We start from the raw sequence: 25122 nt of genomic DNA, 5'->3' as shown, positions 1-25122 counted from the left end.
TCACCTCTGCCAAACTAATTCTCTTCCCCCCTTCAAAGCCCTACTTAGACCTCACCTCCTCCAAGAGGCCTTCCCAGACTGAGCTTCCCCTTTTCCCTCTGCTCCCCCTTCACCTCCCCTCAGTTAAGCCCCCTTCCCTCTCCCTTCCCTCTGATCCTTCGCCCTCCCTTCCCCTCCCCTCAGCACTGTGCTCGTCCACTCATTTGTATATATTTTATCACCCTATTTATTTTGTTAATGAGATGTACATCCCCTTGATTCTATTTATTGCTATTGCTTTAATGAGATGTACATCCCCTTAATTCTATTTATTGCTATTGTTTTTGTCTGTCTCCCCCGATTGGACTGTAAGCCCAACAATGGGCAGGGACTGTCTCTATCTGTTGCCAATTTGTACATTCCATGCACTTAGTACAGTGCTCTGCACATAGTAAGCTCTCAATAAATACTATTGAATGAATGAATAAAGTGACAGTGAGGTGTAATGGTCAAAATGTTTTATTGTATTGCATAATGTATTCACAGTTTTAAAAAATTCATTAAAAACATTTTGCAGAGAAAAATGCTGATTCAGTGTTACACCATTGGCTTCTACACTTTAAAGGTAAACTGCAACCGTTTGTCAAAAAAAATCAAACCAAACAAAACCCAATAAAACAAAAAAAAATCCACTTTAAATGAGATTGTCATTTACCAAAGGAAACCATGCACTTAGTGACAATATTCCTAAATTTGTAATATAATAGCCAGCTTAAGGCATTTCAAAAGGGCACTGGATTGTAAAAGGCAAAAATGAATTAAAAAGGGAGAGAAAATAAGTTTCCCCCCCGCACCAGATACAAGAGCTTTTAAATGGGTCGTATCCAGGCATTTTACAGTAACCTTTTTGAAAGGATTGATCCCAAACTGGGTGGTTTGCCGAGGAAGTTCGGCAGAGTTTGTGCTCTGCTAAAAAGACTAATCATCTTCAGAATCACTGTCTGCCTTTGTTGGGAAAGAACACCTGATGGATGACAGCAATTTGTCCTCAATTTGCTTCTTTGGGTTCTCCTCCAAGTCTGTTTTGATAGCCCCGGATTCGGATATTTTCCACTCCAATTCTATACGAGGGAAGAAAAAAAGCCAAAATTCAAAAGTATCGCAATGCTGGAACTAAGAACATTACGCTGAAAATTCCCAGGACCCATTTCATTCATATTGGACAAAAAAATATTTTTTCCCATTGCACATAAACGTTCCAAGCTCAAAAGCGATTATAATAATTACAGACTAGTCTGCAGTTTAATTAAAGAATCATAAAAGCCTCACTATGACTTAGGGGAAAATGCAAACTGAATAAAGAATCTCTGAATGCACACCTTCCTTTTGTAGGAGATACATTATCTGTTGAATTTTGCTGATAAAAACACTCTTAAAATAAAAGCAGAACTAAAGATGTCCTCTAAAATCCAATGTATAGTTTCTAAGGCTGGGTAACTTCTCGGAAAGTGTTCGCATGAAAAGATTAAGACTATAATTTCCCAACATTACTGGGAAGTTAATCACTAAATTTACTTTAAGGGAAATGATCCAAGATGCATTTCCTTGATCTCTGATACTTTAAAAATAGAAGGGAAAAAGGAATACATCTACAGCCCCAGAAGAACACTGCCGGATGATTTCCCTGAATTAAGACATTTGCCCCCAGGAAACTCAGAAAAATCCATTGGTACACTGAACCACATTGAACCAGTTAAATGGAGGTTCTTCTATTACTCTATTTCACATAGTTGGCGCTCTAAGGGTGTTTCCAAGGCAACAGCACTCGATCTATTTTTCCACTATGAAAAAAGTAGTTAAGCAGAAAAAACTTGTGCTGGAAAACAGGGCTCCAAGGAGAGATGGGAAAAAGCTCCAATTTCAGCTAAATCAGCTTCTAAATGTGATTAATGTATTGATACTACTTCTAATACAATCATAAAGCATACCGAGGGCAACTTATTATTGAACCTACTTATATTCATTACAGTATCGATTCCAACAGTCTCAACCCTAAGTACCTAGCTGAGTGTTTGGAAGGCTTATGGGATCCCTAAAATATAACGAAATCCTTCCGGTCCTATTTCAGATTCCTAATACTGAGAAAGTCAATTACGATTCCTGGATCTTTGACCCTCCGTTTTCTGTGCCTAAATTTGCTTTGGTTCACAATTATGAAGCAACAGATCAATAATGGTATTTATTGTGTACTGTGTTGGGAATACGGTACTAAGTGCTTGGGAAAATACAGTTCCATAGAGGTGGTAAACATGTTCCCTGCCCATCACCACTGACTGATTGAACAGATCAGTACATCCGTGAACATGCGAATAAGCATAGAGAGCCTTTTGGCCAAGAAAACTCTAATGCAAGATTAAATACCTACCACATACAATAACCAATGTACATGGCATTCCAAAGATCAACCATACCATTTAAAAGTGTCAGTCTCATAGCTGAAAAAGCATTAATTTGTAAAAATTCCTTAAACATAAAAGCAATACCTGAGTTGAAACAAAAATGACATAAGAGGTGATGTACTCCAAAGTCTTTACAATGAATCAAATTAAATTTCAAAATAAATCACTGGCTTAAATAGTATTAAATGCAACAGGATAAGTACACCCCCCACTCCCATGTCGCCAGCAGGTAAAAAATAGGATGAGGTTCTAACACATGACTTTATACACTAAATTAACTCCACTGGATGTACATTGAATAGTATTTATTGAGCGCTTACTATGTGCAGAGCACTGTACTAAGCGCTTGGAATGAACAAGTCGGCAACAGATAGAGACGGTCCCTGCCGTTTGACGGGCTTACAGTCTAATCGGGGGAGATGGACAGACGAGAACAATGACAATAAATAGAGTCTAGGGGAAGAACATCTCGTAAAGATGAAGCAGCGTGGCGCAGTGGAAAGAGCACGGGCTTTGGAGTCAGGGCTCATGAGTTCGAATCCCAGCTCTGCCACTTGTCAGCTGTGTGACTGTGGGCAAGTCACTTAACTTCTCTGTGCCTCAGTTCCCTCATCTGTAAAATGGGGATGAAGACTGTGAGCCCCACGTGGGACAACCTGATTCCCCTGTGTTTACCCCAGCGCTTAGAACAGTGCTCGGCACATAGTAAGCGCTTAACAAATACCAACATTATTATTATTATTAAAGACAGTGGCAACTAAATGGAATCAAGGCGATGTACATTTCATTAACAAAATAAATAGGGTAATGAAAATATATACAGTTGAGCGGACGAGTACAGTGCTGAGGGGATGGGAAGGGAGAGGGGGAGGAGCAGAGGGAGATGGGGGAAAAGAGGGTTAAGCTGCGGAGAGGTGAAGGGGGGGTGGTAGAGGGAGTAGAGGGAGAAGAGGAGCTCAGTCTGGGAAGGCCTCTTGGAGGAGGTGAGTTTTAAGTAGGGTTTTGAAGAGGGGAAGAGAATCAGTTTGGCGGAGGTGAGGAGGGAGGGCGTTCCGGGACCGCGGGAGGACGTGGCCCGGGGGTCGACGGCGGGATAGGCGAGACCGAGGGACGGTGAGAAGGTGGGCGGCGGAGGAGCGGAGCGTGCGGGGTGGGCGGTATAAAGAGAGAAGGGAGGAGAGGTAGGAAGGGGCAAGGTGATGTACAGCCTCGAAGCCTAGAGTGAGGAGTTTTTGTTTGGAGCGGAGGTTGATAGGCAACCACTGGAGGTGTTTAAGAAGGGGAGTGATATGCCCAGATCGTTTCTGCGGGAAGATGAGCCAGCCAGCGGAGTGAAGAATAGACTGGAGCGGGGCGAGAGAGGAGGAAGAGAGGTCAGAGAGAAGGCTGACACAGTAGTCTAGCCGGGATATAACGAGAGCCCGTAATAGTAAGGTAGCCGTTTGGGTGGAGAGGAAAGGGCGGATCTTGGCGATATTGTAAAGGTGAAACCGGCAGGTCTCGGTAACGGATAGGATGTGTGGGGTAGGATAGGACAGGAGAGAGACGAATCAAGGATGACACCGAGATCGCGGGCCCGAGAGAAGGGAAGGACGGTCGTGCCATCCACGGTGATAGGGAAGTCTGGGAGAGGACCGGGTTTGGGAGGGAAGATGAGGAGCTCAGTCTCGCTCATGTTGAGTTTTAGGTGGCGGGCCGACATCCAGGTGGAGACATGCTGGAGGCAGGAGGAGATGCGAGCCTGAAGGGAGGGGGAGAGGACAGGGGTGGAGATGTAGATCTGCGTGTCATCTGCGTAGAGATGGTAGTCAAAGCCGTGAGAGCGAATGAGTTCACTGAGTTCACCGAGGGAGTGAGTGTAAATGGATAACAGAAGAGGGCCGAGAACTGACCCTTGAGGAACTCCAACAGTTAAAGGATGGGAGGGGGAGGAGGCGCCAACGAAGGAGACCGAGAATGACCGGCCAGAGAGGTAAGAGGAGAACCGGGAGAGGACGGAGTCCGTGAAGCCAAGGTGAGATAAGGTATGGAGGAGGAGGGGACGGTCGACAGTGTCAAAGGCAGCAGAGAGGTCGAGGAGGATCAGAATGGAGTAGGAGCCATCGGATTTGGCAAGAAGGAGGTCACGAGTGACCTTAGAGAGAGCAGTCTCGGTAGAGCGGAGGGGACGGAAGCTAGATCGGAGGGGGTCTGGGAGAGAATGGGAGTTAAGGAATTCTAAGCATCGATTGTAGACGACTCGTTCTAGGATTTTGGAAAGGAAGGGTAGTAGGGAGATAGGGCGATAACTGGAGGGGGAAGTGGGGTCAAGAGCGGGTTTTTTTTAGGATGGGGGAGACGTGGGCATGTTTGAAGGCAGAGGGGAAGGAGCCCTTGGAGATTGAGTGGTTAAAAATAGAAGCTAATGAAGGTAGGAGGGGGAAGGGGCGATGGTTTTAAGAAGGTGAGAGGGAATGGGGTCCGAGGCGCAGGTGGAGGGGGTGGCACTCGCGAGGAGGGAGGAGATCTCCTCTGAGGATACTGCAGGGAAGGATGGGAAAGTAGGGGAGAGGGTCGGTGGGGGGAAGGGGAGAGGCGGAGGGGTGACTTTGGGGAGCTCAGACCTGATTGTGTTGATTTTCGTGAGGAAATAGGTGGCCAGATCATTGGGGGTGAGAGATGGGGGAGGGGGAGGAACAGGGGGCCTAAGGAGAGAGTTAAAGGTCCGGAACAATCGGCGGGGGTGACGGGCGTGGGTATCGATGAGGGAGGAGAAGAAGTTTTGCCTGGCGGAGGAGAGGGCAGGAAAGGCTAAATTTGAAGTGTGTGAGGTCGGCTTGGTGCTTGGACTTTCGCCAGCAGCGCTCAGCGGCTCGAGCATAGGAGCGTAGGAGGCGGACAGAGGAGGTGATCCGGGGCCGTGGGTTAGTGGAGTGAGAGCGGCGGAGGGAAAGGGGGGGGCGAGAGAGTCGAGATGAGAAGAGAGGGTGGAGTTGAGAGCGGAGACCTGATCATCGAGAGTGGGAAGTGAGGATATGGCGGCAAGGTGAGGAGAGATGCTTTTGGAAAGACGGATGGGATCGAGAGAGCGGAGGTCTCTGTGGGGCAGTAGCGAAGATTTGTAGGGGGAGGGAGTGTGAGAGATGAGGCAGGTGAGGAGGTTATGGTCAGAGAGAGGGATTTCAGAGTCGGTGAGGGAGGAGATAGTGCAGTGGTAGGAGATGACGAGATCGAGGGTGTGACCGAGTCGGTGCATCCCCCCTTAGCTATATGCAATGGGTGAAAAGGAAAGAAATCCAAAGTCTGCAGGAGGTAGGCAGCGTTCAGAGAAATGTTGGTTAAAAAAAGAAATCAAATCCCAAATGGCCAAAGCCAAATGGCCTGTAGACCCCTCTCCCCCATCCAGTGTCCCCCAGAGTGACAAGGAACCCGTGTCTTCAAACCAATCAGGGTTTTGAACCTCAAACGGGCAACGGAAAGGTGTGAAGGCTAAAGTGCTGAGTTGAGAACTGAGAGGATGTGGCCTGGAAAGAAAATCAGTCAGGGAAAGAGGAGGTGGGGTTTTGAAAAGATAGGGTTCAAAAAGACAGGGAGACTTGACAGATTTAAAGCAGATTCCAGGCAGGAGGAAGAGCAAGTAATCAAGATAAGAAAATAATGAATTCAAGTATTTTTACAAAAACAACAACAACAACAAAAAAACCCACAAAACCACATTTAGGCCTGGTTCTTTTCTGGAATTTAGCAAAGATTTTCAGAGAGACATATGATCTTTGATTCCCACCACTATTTTGATACCAAAGTGAACTAACAGTAAAAGTGAAAGTGTCCCTTTGTACCTTCCCAATTTCTTTTTCCTTTCAAAGTTGACTGGGATGAGTCAGAAGTTCTCTGCTCTCAAATTTAGCATAAGCCGACGCTGCCTGGTAACAGGCATTTTATCTGACTTCTGCTCAAAGCATATGTGAACTGAATTTTCCATCTTCACTTCGGTAAACTCTACTTCCCTGATTGTAAGAAGAGCCACTCTGCTCTGGAAGCAATAAATTATTCACTTACCATCCTTTGTCAGATTCATGCCACCAAACACCAGTGGCCCAATGAACTGGGCCTTGATATCCCCTTCAAGGTAGACAAACACCGTGGGCAGGTTCCTATCTGGATAGTTGGGTATGCAAGTTGTAGAAATGGCTTTAACAAATTTAACATCTGGAAACTTCCTTGCAAGTGCACTAAAGTGCTGGTTTATTAGGGAACAGAGAGGAATTCTGTAAAGCAGAAATAAAAGGGAACAGAAAATGAAAAGCAAAATGACAAACATCACCATTCTACTACAGTTTTTTCCTGATGCCACAGTCCTACTTGGTGATCTACTTCCCACATTCTTAGCACATTGCTCTGCACACAGTAAGCACTCAAGAAATACCACTGACTGGTTAACTCACCAATTGTCCCATGACCGATTAACTGGAGATTCAATCTTTTGAGTGAACGAGTGAAAGAGATCATCGAATCAACTGAGAGGAATGCAAAGCCCTTATTTTAGTCCAATAATAATACTAATAACTGTAGTATTTGTTAAGCATTTACTATGTGCCAGGCATTGTATTTAGCGCTGGGGTGGATACAAACGTATCGGGTTGGACACAGTCCCTGACCCAAGGGGGGCTCACAGTCTCAAGCCATGGGTCAACTGAGGCATAGAGAAGTAAAATGACTTGCCCAAGGTCACACAGCACACGAGTGATGGAGCCAGGATTACAGCCCATGACCTTCTGACTCCCCAGGCCCGAGCTCAATCCAAGCCTACAGAAGCTAACGGTTAAACCACAACAAAGAAGTATCCTGTCTTGAAAACAATTTCCTGAATCAAGATATAAATTTTAAAAATCCAAAACATTTAAACTCAGGCGAACAAAGGTTAGAGGCACAGCATTAGCAAAATTAGTGTTAAAATTTTAGCATTCAAAAAAGTCCTTTATATTGATATATATTAAGCCTTGGGCCAAGTCCTGTGTAGGTTCCGGAATCAATTCAAGATAATCAGATTGTACACAGTCCCTGTCCCACACGGGGCTCCCTCATCTCGAGGGAGCACAAACAGGTATCTTATCCCCATTCTTCAGAAGAGGAAACTGAGGCACAGAGAGATGAAGAGACTCTTCCAACGTCACACTGCAGGCAAGTGGCATGCCTATTCATGGATCCAAAACTCTAAATATCAACGGTATAAAAACCTATTCATTAAAGAGAAGACACAAAGTTTTGCTTACCCTTGTTTGTAAAGGTGCAAGACAACCCATAAGCCCTTGCCAGCTTTGGTCACTTCTTGAACGTAGTCCTTTCCTGAGATTTCCAAAACTTCCCCAAATTTGTTCTTTAGTTGTTTCGCTTTCCATTCGGCAAGCCGTTGCTGCCTGTTCAATTGGAAATTTAAAAAAATGTCAGCGAGACACCCCTTAGACAGATCCACTTCCCCAGATGCTGGAGTTACACACTCGAGCCGTCATTTCCTTCTTACACCTACTGGGAAAAATTAGAAAAGTGGGTGGCTGTATTTGTCTGTGATAAAAGTTTAAGAAAAAAGTTGCTGAAGTCTGCAACACGATAAGTCTATATTCATTCTTCCCAAATGCATTTTCAAAGGACATATACATTTCACCACTGTTCAAGAGACCCGATATTTCCCTTGGGCAGCACCAACCTGTACATTTCAATAGCATGTTCATCTTCCTCGTTGAACTCATCCTCATTTTCCTCTAGCTCTTCCAAAGTCATGTCTTCATACGTTTTCACTGAAATGAGTGATATGGGCTAATAGCACAGATCCTAAGGCAACACAAGACTGCAATATTCAATCAAATGTGCACTTTTTTCCTTTCCTCCTCCTCGATCGAACAAGCCTCCCCTTCCATTTTACCAAACTGCCTCACAGCAATAAGGTGGGATTTAAATCAATCAGTGGTATTTATTGAGCATCTGTACTACGCGCTTGGCAGTGTACAATAAAACAGAGTTAGTAGACATGTTCCCAGCCCACGGCCTCACAGTCCAGAGGAGAGAAACACACAAAAATAAACTACGGATATGTTCGTTAGTGCTGCGAGGCTAAGGGTGGGGCTACCGTCAAGTGCTTGAAGGGCACAGATCAACGTGCATATCCAAGTCAAAAAATGAATTCCTCCTAAAAGTTTTTGGCCAACTAAGAAAATGGTAGGAAGCGTGCAGGACAGCATACTAGTTTCACTTCCATAGTGTGAACAAAAATCATCTCTAACCATAGACTGGGGAAGCCCCCAGGTAGGTCTTTGGGCTTTGGGCAGGACTACATCTAACTCACCCATGGCCCTTAAAACTTTCAGGGACACAAATTCCACAACACTCCTCCTTCTAAACCTGATTCAATATCCAAGCACCTTACATTCAATATGTTCTTCCTTGGGTCTAATCATCTCTACGGTATTTACTGAATATATGCCAACAGGTATGGCTAACCACTCAATGACCATCCGATTGGAAGAGAGCTCCACTGGAAATTTCCAGGGGCTGCCTATCTACCTCCGTATCAAACAAAAACTCCTCACTATTGGCTTTACAGCTTTCAATCACTTTGCCCCCTCCTACCTCACCTCCTTTCTCTCCTTCTTCATCCGAACCCATACAATCCACTCCTCTGGTGCAAATCTTCTCACTGTGCCTCCATCTCACCTGTCTCGCCGCCGACCCCTGGTCCACGGCCTACCTCTGGCCCGCAACACCCTCTCCCTTCTCAAATCCACCAAACAATGACTCTTCCCCCCTTCAAAGCCTTACTGAAGGCCCACCTCCTCCAAGAGGCCTTCCCAGACTAAGCCCCGCTTTTCCTCAAATCCCCCCCCTTCTGTGTCACCATGACTTGCTCCCTTTGTTCTTTCCCCCCTCCCCACTCCACAGCACTTATGTATATATCTACAATTCTATTTATTTATATTGATGCCTCTTTACTTGTATTGATGTCTGTCTCCCCACGAGACTGAGCCCACTGAGGGCAGGGATTCTTTCTCTTTATTGCTTTACTGTACTTTCCAAGCGCTTAGTACAGTGCTCTGCACACAGTAAGTGCTCAATAAATACGACTGAATGAAAGAGATCAGTTTATGTTCCAATACTGTAAAAAGGAGATACAACTAAATGCTACAATTATTATAGAGTTTCCTTGATCTCACATGCCAGCAAGGTATTCCTAAAAGTTATAGAGCATCAATAGGAGGCCTACATGGAACGTCAACTGCCTGATGTTCAAACAGGATTCTGGAAAGGACAGGGATGCGAGATTTTATTGCTGATATCCGCTGGATAATGGAAAGGACAAAAGAGTATGTATCAAAAAGAAGTCAGCACATGCTTTATTGATTACAGTAAGGCCTTCGACTGCATAAATCATGAGAACCTCTGGAGCACATTAAGGAAAATGCGCACGCCGAACCATTTAATTGCATTAATATGGAACCTTTTATGCCAAAGAAGAGGCTACAATAGGAAGGGAATATGGAAAAACAGATTCGTTTCCCATTAGTAAAGGTGTAAGGCAAGGATGTATCCTAAGCAGCGTGGCTAGTGGAAAGAGCACGGGCTGGGGAGTCAGAGGTCATGGGTTCAAATCCCGGCTCTGCCGCTCATCAGCTGTGTGACTCTGGGCAGGTCATTTCACTTCTCTGTGCCTCAGTTCCCTCAACTATAAAATGGGGATTAAGACTGTGTGAGCCCCATGTGGGACAACCTGATCACCTTGTATCCTCCCCAGCGCTTAGAACAGTGCTTTGCACATTGTAAGTGCTTTACAAATGCCATCATCGTTATTATTATCTGTTCATCCTTTATACTGAATATATAATGAGAGAAGCCGGACTGGATGAAGATGAACGGGGAGCAAAGATTGGAGGAAGGAATATAAATAACCTTCATTATGCTGAATCTACTAGCAGAAGGTGAAGAAGATTTGTAGGGCATATTATTAAAAGTTATTAAAAGGGCAAATAATTATTAAGAGTAAAAGGATGGGCCTACATTTGAATGTCAAGAAAACAAAGATCATGACAACTGGAAGTTTTAACACATTTGTACTGGTTGGAGAGAAGACTGAAATAGTTGACAATTTTTCTCTCCTGGGATCGATAATCAATAATAAAAGAACTAGTAGTCAAGAAATACGCCAAAGATTAATGTTAAGATTTTCTGTGAAGACTGGAAAAAGTCATGAAATGTGATGTAACACTTGCCAAAAAAACACAAATTAATTCTATGGTGTTTCCCGTGAAAATGTATGGATCTGAAAGTGGGACAGTGAAAAAGCAAGATAGAAACAGCATCGATTCTTTTGAAATGTGGTGTTGGCGAAGGCTTTTGAGAATACCATGGACTGCCTGAGAAACAAACACAAATCAATTCTGGAGCAAAGTAAACCAACGTGGTCTCTTGAAGGCTGAATGACTCCACTTAGATTAGCATATTTTGGAGACATAATCAGGAGGACTAATTCCTGGAAAAGACACTAGTGCTAGGAAGAGTCCAGGAAAAACATCGAAGAGGCAGACCAGTAGCTAGATGGATAGACCACAACAACGATAACAAAAGAACGGTTAGAAAGGTTGTGGATTATGGACAGGACATTCTGGAAAAAATATACCCATAGAGTTGCTTTGAGTTGGAAACGACTTGACGGCACTTAACAATAATATCTACATGCCAAGCACTATCACACGTCCGGAGATAGACAGAAAACAATGAGATTAGCCATGGTCCCTGTCCCCCACGGAGCTCATGATCTAACTGGAATCTAACCAAATGTACACCTGTTTCTTCTTCTTCTGACATCTACAGAGGTCAAAACAGCTAATCGGTATCTTCCTTTTAATAATTAATAATATATTTAATACATTAAGTTTCCTTCGCTCTTGTCTTCCTGGATAAACAAGCCAAACTTCTTCCCAAGGATCACAGAAACAGCGTGGTCTACTGGAAAGAGCAGGGGCTTGGTTGTCAGAGGACCTGGGTTCTAATCCTGACTCTGCCACGTGTCTGCTGTGTGACCTTGGGTAAGTCGCTTAACTTCTCTGTGCCTCAGTTTCCTCCTGTTCTCCCTCCTATTAGGCTGTGGGAGAGGAACTGCATCCAACCTGATTAACTTGTAACTACCCCAGTGCTCAGAAAAGTGCTTAGAAAGCACTTAAATATTATTATCAAGGCCATTGTTTCCTGTCCCTTCCTACAAACACAAGCAGACTCATGATAGGGGGAGATGGGGGGGGGGGGTAATGATTAGTATAATAAGAATAATAATAATTGTGGTAAACCACTTACTATGTGCTGTGCCTTGCTAAGTGCGAGGATATTACAAGATAATCAGGTCGGACATAGTCCTGTTTCATTTGTGGCTCCCATTCTAAGGGAAGAAGGACTAGGCCACGTGCCTTCTCTGCTAAGAGGAGGATGCAGCCTGAAACAAGCTGAGATTTTTACATTACGGTACTGAGAAAGGCTTGATAATAATGGTATTTGTTAAGCGCTTACTATGTGCCAGCACTGTTCTAAGCACTGGGGGAGATACAAGGTCATCGGGGTGTCCCACCCTGTCTCAATCCCCATTTTGCAGGTAACTGAGGCACAGAGAAGACAAGTGACCAAGATCTCACAGCTGACAAGTGATGGAGCTGGGATTAGAACCCTCGACCTCTGGCTCCCAAGCCCATGCTCTTGCCACTAGGCCACACTGCTTCTCATGAGGTCCTGGGAGTCAGATAGTCATGGGTGCTAATCCCGGCTCCGCCATTTGTCTGCAGTGTGGTCTTGGGGAAGCCACTTCACTACCCTGTGCCTCAGTTTCCTCATCTGTAAAATGGGGATGAAGATAAAATAGGGATGAAGTCCTGAGCAGAGACTGTGTCCAACCCAATCTGCTTGTACCCACCCCAGCGCTTAGTAAAGTGCCTAGCACATAGTAAGCACTTAGATACTATTATTTCTATTATCTAATGGTTGGCCAAAGCCACCCCTGGCTCGAAGCAAGCACATCGCGCCCACAGGCATCATCAGCAGATCGCTGGAGTGACCCTAGGCTGGTAATGCTGAGAGCGAGTGGAGAAGTCCCTAGAAAAAGGGACGCGATATGTCACCACAAGCAGAGTCACCAGGCATCCGGTAAAGCAACCCTTGGCCGGAACTGCCGACACCCAGAGAGGTGGTATTCACCTACGTCCGTCCTGATGGATTAGCTGAGAGTGCGTCAGCATCTCCGCACCCTGAGTGGAAAGCCCAAGGGGCCGGGTACCCTATCAAACTAGCATCCAGGCGATAGCTCTTTGTAGCAGGACAGGACCGCTGGTCTAACAACTCACCCCTCTTCAGAGTGTGGGACACCTGCTCTGTGATGGCCAGGACTAAGGAATCCACTGGGAATATGAGCATTCCCGGACGTTGACCCAGAATCGAGCAGATGTCCACGCTGCTTATTGCTGCCGGACAAGGCTTTATAGTAGTCCTCGACGAGTCTTTTTCTCACCTGAGATATTGCTTTAAGTAGCTTAGGTGAGCCTGTGTCTCACTTGTGACATCCAAGCATGACGTCCTAAGCGCTGGTGTATATGAGAAGCGGCGTGGCTCAGTGGAAAGAGTCCGGGCTTGGGAGTCAGAGGTCATGGGTTCGAATCCCAGCTCTGTCAGCTGTGTGACTGTGGGCAAGTCAGTTCACTTCTCTGGGCCTCAGTTACCTCATCTGTAAAATGGGGATTAACTGTGGGCCTCACGTGGGACAACCTGATGATCCTGTATCTACCCCAGCGCTTACAACAGTGCTCTGCACATAGTAAGCGCTTAACAGATACCAACCTATCTAGACGACCCTGGGAAGCCCGTGTGATGGGCCCCGACTCTCTGCTTCTTCCCCCTTGATACTCTTCCTGTGGCTGTGTGAGCAGGACTCAAAAAAAAGACTATGATTCCTTTTTTTGTTTTAACCACGCCTCAGCTTGTTCCGTCTAGCTCCGGACTCATATTGGCAGGCGAAAGGGAATTTTGAAACCCAGGTCTTTTTGCCCGGGGACGGGTATCCATTGGAGAACTCCAGGCTCCATTCACCTCCATTCCCCCAAGTTGGGTAGAAAGGCCGGACAATTCTAAAGTATCTATCAAGGTTAATTTTTCTTGAGAGGAAAATTTAGCACAACGTTCCAGTGCTTTATAACAGTGTTTGGCACATAGTGAGAGTTTAATAAATACCGACATCATTTTTCCTCTTTGATATACCGACTCTAAAAAACAACAGAATTTATTGAGCTCCTACTGGGTGCAGAGCACTGTATTAAGTATTTGGGAGAGTACAACAGAATTAGTAGACATGTTCCCTGCCTACAAGTCCCCCTAGACTGTAAGCTCGTTGTGGGCAGGGAATGTATCTTGTTTACTGCTGTATAGTACTCTCCCAGGCACTTAGGACGGTGCTCTGCACTCGGTAAGCGCTCAATAAATAAGAACTGAATGAACTGAATTGAATGAATGAGCTTACAGTCTAGAAAGGGAGACAAATATTAATATAAATGGATTAAGTGATAATAAATGTGATTAAGTCAACTCATAAAATGTTGATATACTATTTGAGGACAGGGATCATATCTACTAATGCCACTTGTATTCTCTCAAACTCTGCACAAAGCAAGAGCTAAATAAATACTACCGACTGACTGAATTCTAGTGCCCTATGTAGGGAAACTACGCTAAGAATAGGATTCATCTTTTCTTGCAATCTTGCCTCAAGAGATTCCCACACAACTAAGTGTGTTATTATTAACACTTGGAAAAGAAGCTAAAACTGGCTCTTTTTCTATCTGAACCTTGCCCAAAACTGTGTGGGCCTTAAAACCTTCCTGAATGCACTACAGTCTGCATCCGGATTTGAAGACCACACAGAAATCTCTAATGGTATGAAGAAGAAGCCCCAGCTTATTTAAGACTAGGACTAATTTTAATACCTCGGCAATAATAACTCTCAAAGCCCTGCAATGTAGACTATGGCCAACCAAAAAATCAAATGGATAAAATAGGTAATGAGTATTAACACTCAGAATATACTGAAATTGAAATTCAGAGACAGCAATGAGAAATGTAAATATTACCTAATAACAAAGCACACCGAGGTTTCAAAATTCTAGACAAAATAATCCCATGGCAAGCTTCTAAACTGAGATCCCACACAACAACAAACAAATCTCGGCCTATCACTGCCTCAAAATAATTGGAATAATCTAACCTGTTGAAAAAGGAAAAGAAAATCTCCAATGATCTCATTCCCATTTATAGTAAATACTATCAAAATAACCCGAAGAGTGGACTATAATGATGTGACACGCACATATTCATTCACTCAATCGTATTTACTGAGCGCTTACTGAGAACTGCACTAAGCCTTTGGGAAAGTACAATACAGCAATAAACAGTGATATTCCCTGCCCGCATTCCCTATTTACAGTCTGGAGGCAGAGAGACAGAGAGAGATGGACATATCTACAGACATCAATACAAATAAATAAATTACAGGTATGTTCCTAAGTGTTGTGGGGCTGGGATGGGGGAAGAACTAAGGCAAAGAAATCAGGGCGATGCAGAAGGGAAGGGGAGAAGAAGAAAGGAGGTCTTAGTCTGGGAAGGCGTCTTGGAGGAGATGTGCCTTCAATAATGCTTTGAAGGGGGGGGAGAATTGGATACAGGGAGGAAGGGCGTTTCAGACCAGAGGCAGGACGTGGGCTAAGGGTCGGCGGCGAGTAAGGCGAGATGGAGGCACAGTGAGAAGATTAGTGCTAGAGGAGCAAAATATAAACGGGAAACGGGAGGGTGCAAGTTTTTTGATATGGTGCGAAGGGATGGGGTCGGATGCGCAAGTGGAGGGGATGGATTTTGAGAGCTCTAAGGCAACAGATCTCTTCTTGAAACAATGCTTTTCTTTAATTCACTTTAACGTCTATCTTCCTGGCTCACTGGGGCCAGGAAAGGTATCACTTGGATCCTTTTGTAGCTCTCAATTGCTAGGTGCAGTGAATTATATGGAATAAATGACATTACAACTTTTCCCCAGCACCTAGAACAGTGCTCTGCATCCAGGAAACACTTCAAAAATTCTAAGCTCGTTATGGGCAGGGAACACACCTGTTAATTCTGTTGTATTGTACTCTCCCAAGCGCTTAGTACAGTGATCTGCACATAACAAGCGCTCAACAACTACAACTGACTGACTGAAAAGACCACTGGCCAGGGGTGGCATTGATCCGTTCATTCAATGGTATTTACTGAGCACTTACTGTGTGCAGAGCACTACTAAGCGCTTGGAAAATACAATTCAGCAATAAAGAGAGACAGTCCCTGCCCACACCGGGCTTACACAACACTAGTGATATCAAGCGCGGTTCTAGGAGACTGGATCTGGATTCACTTTATTTTGGTGGGGGTCTTTCCTCATTGAAACTGTAACTGACGGGGAGGGGGCAGGAGTCAAGCCTGGGAATGTTTCACTGCCCTCTGAAGCAACTGCCCAGGCCTGCACGCTGTGCTCTGAATCCATTTCCTGTCCGACTACTTGTGTGGCAGACAGCCGGCTCTTTTTTCCCCTCAACCAAGTGGAAAGGACTCCATTCACCTTGACTAAGCTAACAGGATCAACTGTAGCTTGCCTAAAGAGTAACAATAATAACAACAGTATTTGTTAAGCGCTTACTAAGTGCCAGGCACTGTACTAAGCGCTGGGGTGAACACAAGCAAATCCAGTTGGACGCCGTCCTTGTCCCATGTGGGGCTCACAGCCTTAATCCCCATTTTACAGATGAGGGAACTCAGGCATAGAGAAGTCAAGTGACTTGTCCAAGGACACAGAGTAGACAAGTGGAGGAGCTGGGATTAGAACCCATGACCTTCTGGCTCCCAGGCCCGGGCCCTAGCCATGAAACCACGCCGCTGAGGGCACAGTGGGGGCTGCTGCTCTGAGATCCATTCTGTTCTCTGACCACAGACTGGCTACTCCCCCTTTTTTACTGATATTTACGCAGAAAAAGTGATTTCTACATTTTTGTGGACAACGTGCACAAGCGCACACTTTCTCAAGGACCCTCGGACTTACAAATGCATCTTCAAACGGATGGAAACTTAATATGTTTCTCAGGCTAAAAGGCAAATCTTGGGCCCACAATATTTTTCCACCCTACAATATCTGCACTGGCTCTATCTGAATCGCAAATCAATACCTGCCTCACAGCCAAGCCATTTGCACCTTCCAAAATAAGTGTGCAAACTCAGCCTATAAAATATAAATTCAAACTCTAGACTGTGAGCTAGTTGTGGGCAGAGAATGTATCTGCTTGTTATACCCTAATAATAATAATGGTATTTGTGAAGCGCTTAACTCTGTGCCAGGCACTGTACTAAGCGCTGGGGTGGATACAAGTAGATCGGGTTGGACGCAGTCCCCGTCTCACGTGGGGCTCACAGTCTCAATCCCCATTTTCCAGATGAGGTTACTGGGGCCCGGAGAAGTGAAGCGACTTGCCCAACGTCACCCAGCAGACACGCGGTGGAGCCGGAATTAGAACCCGTGACCTCCTGACTCCCAGGCCCGCGCCCCATCCACTACGCCTTGCTGCTGCTCTACTTTCCCAAGCGCTTAGTACAGTGCCCCGCACACAGTAAGCACTCTCCAAATACGGCCGAATGAATTCAAGTTTCCACAAAATCAATTCCACACCCAATCAAAAAGAAGACACACACCCACTGACTGTTGGAGAATCCGCCGTTCTTCTTCCTCATCCTCTTTCTTTTCCAGTTCTTTCAAACTTTCCTTCGAAGGCAGGATACCCTTCTTCCGCAGGATGTCATTCCACTCTGTGTCTGCGTTGGGGTCCTAGAACAGAAAAGGAGGTGAGGTCATCTATCAAAAAAAAGACACAACTCTCATGATCCCTTCAGTCACCGGCCAACAGGAGGGTTGTCCCCCTCAACCTGTTCAATCGTCTGTCTGCTTTTTATACCCTGATATCTGTCAATCTCAGCTCAGAATGTCAACTCCCCGAGTTGGGCGGGATTACCTCTGTTGCCAAATTGTACATTCCTAGTGCTTAGTACAGTGCTCTGCACACAGTAAGCACTCAATAAATACTCTTGAATTTGTTGAGCACTTACTGTGCGCAGAGACAGCACTGTACTTAACACTTGGGAGAGTACAATACAACAATAAACACTGTTCTAAGTGCTGGGACAGGTACAAGTTAATTAGGTCAGACACCATCTATCACCCGCATGGGGTTCACAGGCTAAGTAGGAGAGAGATCAAGTATTTAATCCCAATTTACAGTTGAAGAAACTGAGGCAGAGAAGACTGAAATGACTTGTCCAAAGTCTCAAAGCAAGCAACTGGCAGAGCCCAAATTAGATCCCAGGTCTTCTGCCTCCCAGGCCCGTGCTCTCGTGGCTCAGTGGAAAGAGCACGGGCTTTGGAGTCAGGGCTCATGAGTTCGAATCCCAGCTCTGCCACTTGTCGGCTGTGTGACTGTGGGCAAGTCACTTAACTTCTCTGTGCCTCAGTTCCCTCATCTGTAAAATGGGGATTAAGACTGTGAGCCCCACGTGGGACAACCTGATTCCCCTATGTCTACCCCAGCCCTTAGAACAGTGCTCGGCACACAGTAAGCGCTTAAATACCAACATTATTATTATTATTATTAGATGACAGATCTGAAGTGAAAGTCTGTTATCCGTTAAATTGGTGCTCTTTAAACAATATTCTAAAAATATATTATTAATATGTAGTTGTCCTTCATGTGGAAGACGCCACTGAGGACCTCTAGAACGTAAGCTTGTTGTAAGCAGGGAATGTGTCCAACTCTGTTTATTGTTGTATTGCATTCCCAAGCGCTTAGCACAGTGCTCTCTCTGCACACAATAAGTGTTCAATAAATACAACCGAATAATGATAATAATGTTTGTATCTGTTAAGCACTATGTGCCGAGCACTGTTCTGAGCGCCGGGGTGGATACAGGGTAACAAGGTTGACCCGCGTGAGGCTCACAGTCTTAATCCCCATTTTACAGATGAGACAACTGAGGCACCGAGAAGTTAAATGACTTGCTCCAAGTCCCACAGCTGACAGGCGGCGAAGCCGGGATTAGAATGAGCTCTGCTGCACTGAACTCTCCCAAGCCCTTAATGCTCTGCACAATAAGCACTCAACAAATGCCACGATGATGATACACGTGAAATTCACCAGCATGTGACTGCCTGCTTTAAATGGCCAACTGGACACACACAAACTGTCCCTTGTTGCGCTACGATTCTTGTTTGCACTCATGGATATTTGCTTTCGCCTCCTTTCCTCACCTTTCTTCTGAATTGTCTATTCAAAAAGAGCTGCTCCTTTCTGACCAACTTTACACAATATTGCCTGTTTTCCTCTTTGACTACAGCCGACAGCAAGGTGCAACAGCTTTATTTTGGATAGACTGACTCTAGAGGAGAAGCAGGGCCCCGTGGAAAGAGCTTATCTTTGACGAATCTCTCCCGTTCAACCCACATAATCAAGCTACCCCTAAATCCTATCGGTTCAACCTTCACAATGTCGCTAAGATCCGCCCTCTCCTCTCCCTCAGTCACCAAATTAATCCAAGCACTTATTCATTCATTCAATAGTATTTATTGAGCGCTTACTATGTGCACAGCACTGTAGTAAGCGCTTGGAATGGACAATTCTGCAACAGATAGAGACAATCCCTGCCCACTGATGGGTTTACAGTCTAATCGACATCCTACTCTGCCTTCATTATTAATAATACACTGCAATATGACCAATTGATATATTTATTATTGCGATGATATATTAATGTTATTTATATATTGCTAATAATCCCCACCTTGATTCCTCTATCAGCCTCGTCGCTAACCTCCCTGCCTCTTGTCTTTTCCCACTCCACTTCACTTTCCTCTCTAGTCTGTAAGCTTGTTACGGGCAGGGAACATGTCTGCTAATTCCATTGCACTGTCCTCTCCCAAGTGCTTAGCAGAGGGATGTACGCATAGTAAGAGCTCAATAAGTGGCCCACTCTGTTGCCCAGATCATTTTTCTACAAAAATATCCAGTCTATGTTTCCCCACTCCTGGAGAACCTCCAGTGGTTACCCACCCACACACACATCAAACAGAAACTCCTTACCATTTGCTTTAAAGCACTCAATCATCGCACTTCCCTATTACATCAATTGCATTTACTGAGTGCCTACTACGTGCACAGCACTGTACTAAATGCTGGGTGAGCACAAATATCACACAATTACTACATTTGCTGCCCACAGGTTTCTGATCTAATAATAATAAACAACAATGATGGCATTTAAGCACTTACTCTGTGCCAAGCACTAACAGCGTGGCTCGGTGGAAAGAGCACGGGCTGGGGAGTCAGAGGTTCAAATCCCAGCTCTGCCACTTGTCAGTTGTGTGACTTCACTTCTCTGTACCTCAGGTGCCTCATTTGTAAAATGGGGATTAAGACTGTGAGCCCCCTGTGGGACAACCTGATCACCTTGTGTCCTCCCCAGAGCTTAGAACAGTGTTTTGCAACACAGTAAGCGCTTAACAAATGTCATCATTATTTTTGTTATTATTCTAAGCACGGGGGCGGATACAAGGTAATCAGGTTGTTCCACGTGGAGCTCACAGTCTTAATCCCCATTTTACAGATGAGGCCCAGAGAAGTTAAGTGACTTGCCCGAAGTCACACGGCTGACAAGTGGTGGACTCAGGATTAGAACCCATGACCTCTGACTCCCAAGCCCGGGCTCTTTCCACTGAGCCATCTAGACGGGAAGACAGACATTAATATAAATAAATTATAGATATGTACTTAAGTTCTGGGAGAGGGGATGAAAAGAGGGAGCAAGTCAGGGTGATGTATTCATTCAATCGTATTTATTGTGCACTTACTGTGTGCAGAGCACTGTACTAAGCGCTTGGAAAGTACAATTCTGCAATAAAGAGAGATGATCCCTGCCCACACCGGGTTTACATTCTAGAATTGGACTGTACTCTCCCCAGGGCTTACTACAGTGTTCAATAAATACAACCGACTGACTGAACTCCCTCCTACTTGGACCGTCAGGGACCGCGTCCGATGATCTGGATTTACTCCTGGGTTTAATGCAGAGCTTAGCGCAGAGTAGATGCTGAACCGATCCCAAAATTACTATTACTCTTCTCTAAGCCCTCACCCGTACCTCTACTAGTTTTCCAGATTCTCGGGAATGAACGGGGAGTTACGGCAGGCCGGACTCGGAATTACTTGGGGTGGAAAAAGAAGTAGCGGGTTGGAGGGGCTACATCCATTTATGGGCCAGGGCTGTGAGGTGGCCTCGCTCTCTCTCTGGGAAAACAAACTATGGGGGTGGACGGTGCTTGGACTCCAGGTCAGATGACTCGCTTAATAATAATGATAATAATGGTGTTATTTGTTAAACACTTAGTATGTGCAAAGCACTGTTCTAAACGCTCTCACCCGTTTAGACTGTGAGCCCGTCGATGGGCAGGGATTGTCTCTATCTGTTGCCGAATTGTACATTCCAAACGCTTATTACGGTGCTCTGCACATAGTAAGCGCTCAATAAATACTCTAGAATGAATGAATGATACAAGGTGATCAGGTTGTCTCCCGTGGGGCTCAGTCTTCATTCCCATTTTCCAGATGAGGTCACTGAGGCCCAGAAAAGTGAAGTGACTTGTCCCAAGTCACACCGCTGACAAGTGGTGGAGATGGGATTAGAACCCGTGACCTCTGACTCCCCAGCCTGGGCTCTTTCCACTGAGTCTCGCTGCCTCTCACGCTGTTTAGACTGTGAGCCCCTTGTTGGGCTGGGATTGTCTATCGCCGAATTGTCCATTCCCAGCGCTTAGTACAGTGCTCTGCACATAGTAAGAGCTCAAGAAATACACTTGAATGAATGAATAGTAAGCGCTCAATATATACGATTGAATGAATAGTAAGCACTCAATAAATACAATTGAATGAATAGTAAGGGCTCAATAAATACAATTGAGTGAATGAATAGTAAGCGCTCAATAAATACAATTGAATGAATGAATAGTAAGCACTCAATAAATAGAATTGCATGAATGAATTTGTTGGTATTTGTTAAACGCTTACTATGTGCAGAGCACTGTTCTAAGCGCTGGGGTAGATACAGGGTAATCAGTTTGTCCCACGTGGGGCTCACAGTCTTCATCCCTATTTTACAGATGAGGTAACTGAGGCACCGAGAAGTTAAGTTATTTGCCCACGGTCACACAGCTGCCTAAGGGCTCAATAAATAAGATTGAATAGTAAGCACTCAATATTAATGGAATAGTAAGCACTCAAAATATACGACTGAATGAATAGTAAGCGCTGAATCAATACGATTGAATGAATGAATAGTAAGCGCTCAATCAATAAGATTGAATGAGTGATAGTAAGCACTCGATCAATACGACTGAATGAATGGTAAGCACTCAATAAGTACGACTGAATGAATGAATAGTAAGCACTCAATCAATAAGATTGGATGAATGATAGTAAGCACTGGAGCAATATGACTGAATGAATTAATAGTAAGCACTCAATAAATACAATTGAATGAATGAATGAATCATAAGGGCTCAATAAATAGGACTGAATGAATGAATAGTAAGGGCTCAATAAATAGGATTGAATGAATGAATGAGCAGTAAGCGCTCCATGAATAAGCACTCAATAAACATGAATGAATGAGTAGTAAGGGCTCAATAAATATGATTGAATGAATGAATGAATAGTAAGCACTCAATGAATAACAGCTCCGCCAAACTGATTCAGTGGCGCAGTGGAAAGAGCATGGGCTTTGGAGTCAGGGGTCATGAGTTCGAACCTCAGCTCTGCCACTTGTCAGCTGTGTGACTGTGGGCAAGTCACAACTTCTCTGGGCCTCAGTTCCCTCATCTGTAAAATGGGGATTAAGACTGTGAGCCCCACGTGGGACAACCTGATTCCCCTGTGCCTACCCCAGCGCTTAGAACAGTGCTCTGCACATAGTAAGCGCTTAATACCAACATTATCATTATTAACCCTACTTACAGCTCACCTCCTCCAAGAGGCCTTCCCAAACTGAGCTCCCCTTTTCCCTCTGCTCCCTCTACCCCGCCTTCACCTCTCCGCAGCTAAACCCTCTTCTCCCCCCTTTCCCTCGGCTCCTCCCCCTCTCCCTTCCCCTCCCCTCGGCACCCTACTCGTCCGCTCGACTGTCTAGATCTTCATCGCCCTATTTATTTTGTTAATGAGAGGTACATCACCCTGATTCTATTTAGTTGCCACTGTTTCCCCTCGACTTATTGCCATTGTTCTCGTCCGTCCGTCTCCCCCGATTAGACTGTAAACCCGTCAGTGGGCAGGGACTGTCTCTAATCTGTTGCCGACTTGTCCATTCCAAGCGCTTAGCACAGTGCTCTGCACATAGTAAGCGCTCAATAAATACTATGGAATGAATGAATACGACTGAATAAATGAATAGTTAGCGCTCACTAAATACGACTGAATGGATGAATAGTAAGGGCTCAATCCGTAGGATTGAATGAATGAATAAACGGTAAGCGGTCAATAAGGAGGAGTGAATGAATGACAGAGGAGCCCACCGAGGGGTCGGGGCCAAACGGTGTCAGCCGAAGCGGAGGAGGAGGCGGAGGCGGCGGCGGCGGCGGCGGCGGCGCCCCTCGGTGAGTGACCGGTCGCTGGGCCCGGGGCCCGGCTCGGCCATGGCGCCGGGCAGCGGGAGGTCGAGTCATTCATTCATTCATTCCATAGTATTTAGTGAGCGCTTACTATGTGCAGGGCACTGTACTAAGCGCTTGGAATGAACAAGTCGGCAACAGATAGAGACGGTCCCTGCCGTTGGACGGGCTTACGGTCTAATCACCCAGCCGGCAGGCTTCCTCTGGGCGCCTCCCTGGCGGAGGCGGAGGGGGAGGCGGAGGGGGAGGCGGAGGGGGAGGCGGAGGGGGAGGCGGAGGGGGAGGCGGGCCCGCCCCCCCGCGCCGCCGGGGAAACTGAGGCCGCTGCCCCAGAGCCCTCACGGCCCGGCCCGGCCCGCTCCCCTCCCGGCATGCTCCGCGCCGCCCGGCCCCGCTCCTGTCCCGGCCTGCTCTGCGCCGCCCGGCCCGACCCGGCTCCTCTCCCGGCATGCTCTGGGCCGCCCCCGATCCGCCCCCACCACCCCTGATCCCCCCCACCACCCCCGGCCCCGGCGCCCAGGGTCTCGCTTCACCTGCATCTCGGCGTTCGGACCGCTCAGTCACCGGGGGCGCGTCCCCACCTCCTCGGCTGAGAACTGCGCAGGCGCCTGGCGCCCCGCCCCCATCTCCCCGCGGGAGGGGAGGGGAGGGGGCAGGGGGGCCGGGAGGGAGGGCGGGGAGTCCCTAGCGGCGCGCGCCTGCGCACGAGCGTCTCTCCGAAGGCCTCGGTGGGGATGATCCAAGGACGCGCGCGCCAGTCTCGCGAGAGCCCCGTCCTCTCTCCCTCCCTCCCTCCCTCCCTCCCCCCCTCCCTCCCTCCCTCCCCCCCTCCCTCCCTCCCTCCCTCCCCCCCTCCCCCCTCCCCCCTCCCCCCCTCCCCCCCTCCCCTCGCCGGCCCGAATCCCGAGCGCGCGCCGCGGCCTCGCGGAGTGCGCGTGGCCGGAAGTCCCACCCCCTCCCCTCCCCCCTCGCCGAGGCAGGGCGCGAGCCCGCGTGGCCGCCATTTTTTCTCTGAGGAAACGTTTCCTCCTTTCGCTCCTTCGACGACCTTTCGTGGCATCGGCTGGGGAAGCCCAGGGCGGTGCCGCCGAGAGACAGTCTTTCGTGAGGGTTAGGCAGTGTTGGTATTTGTTAAGCGCTTCCTCTGTGCAGAGCACCGTCCTGGGCGCTGGGATGGGTACAGGGGCATCAGGTTGCCCCACGAGGGGCTCACAGTCCTTTTGCCTAGAAAAGTCTACGGTTACATCTACCAGAACGACTTTATGGGGGAATAATATTCATTCATGCATTCATTCAATCCCCTGTATCGAGCGCCTACTACTACTAATAATAGTGTTATTTGTTAGGCGCTTACTACGTGCAGAGCACTTTACTAAGCGCTGGGGTAGAGACAGGGTCATCAGGTTGTCCCGCGTGAGGTTCACAGTCTTCATCCCCATTTGACAGATGAAGGAACTGAGGCCCAGTGAAGTGACTTGCCCAAGGTGACACAGCTGACAAGTGGCGGAGTCAGGATTCGAACCCATGACCGCGGACTCCCAAGCCCGGACTCTTTCCACTGAGCCACGCTGCTCCCGCTTCTGTATTTTTAATAATAATGACGGTATTTGCTAGGCGCCTACTAAGCTCCAGGCACTGTTCTAAGCGCTGGGCGAGATGCAGGGTCTTCAGGTTGTCCCACGTGAGGCTCACAGTCTTAGAGAAGCGGTGTGGCTCAGTGGAAAGAGCCCGGGCTTGGAAGTCAGAGGTCGTGGGTTCTAATCCCAGCTCCGCCACTTGTCTGCTGAGTGACCTTGGGCAAGTCACTTCTCTGTGCCTCAGTTACCTCATCTGGAAAATGGGGATTAAAAAATGTGAGCCTCACATGGGACAATCTGATTACCCTGTATCTATCCCAGTGCTTAGAATAGTGCT

The 25122-nt window shown here is 46.6% G+C and overlaps 1 protein-coding gene across 1 annotated transcript; it reads right to left on the bottom strand.

Moving 5' to 3' along the window:
- Positions 1 to 480: 480 nt before the first annotated feature.
- Positions 481 to 23849, bottom strand: PDCL3 (phosducin like 3). The gene is made up of 6 exons (XM_029048436.2): positions 23742 to 23849; positions 17199 to 17331; positions 8122 to 8212; positions 7691 to 7834; positions 6477 to 6685; positions 481 to 1100 (listed from the first exon to the last, which is right to left on the bottom strand). The coding sequence occupies exons 1-6, from the start codon at positions 23745 to 23747 to the stop codon at positions 958 to 960; spliced, it is 726 nt and encodes a 241-aa protein (XP_028904269.1). The 5' UTR covers positions 23748 to 23849; the 3' UTR covers positions 481 to 957.
- Positions 23850 to 25122: the final 1273 nt, after the last annotated feature.

Source organism: Ornithorhynchus anatinus, chromosome 20, assembly GCF_004115215.2.
Source record: "Ornithorhynchus anatinus isolate Pmale09 chromosome 20, mOrnAna1.pri.v4, whole genome shotgun sequence".
Taxonomy (NCBI): Eukaryota; Metazoa; Chordata; class Mammalia; order Monotremata; family Ornithorhynchidae; genus Ornithorhynchus; species Ornithorhynchus anatinus.
The sequence above is the reverse complement of the archived record's forward strand: the minus strand, read 5'-3'. Positions and strand labels throughout refer to the sequence as shown.

What these genes read in the sequence shown, in the direction of transcription:
- PDCL3 (XM_029048436.2), bottom strand. An exon ending in CATGCTATTGAAATGTACAG is followed by an intron (nt 7,835 to 8,121) that starts GTTGGTGCTGCC and finishes CCAATTGAACAG; the next exon opens with GCAGCAACGGCTTGCCGAAT. An exon ending in TTGCACCTTTACAAACAAGG is followed by an intron (nt 6,686 to 7,690) that starts GTAAGCAAAACT and finishes TCTGCTTTACAG; the next exon opens with AATTCCTCTCTGTTCCCTAA.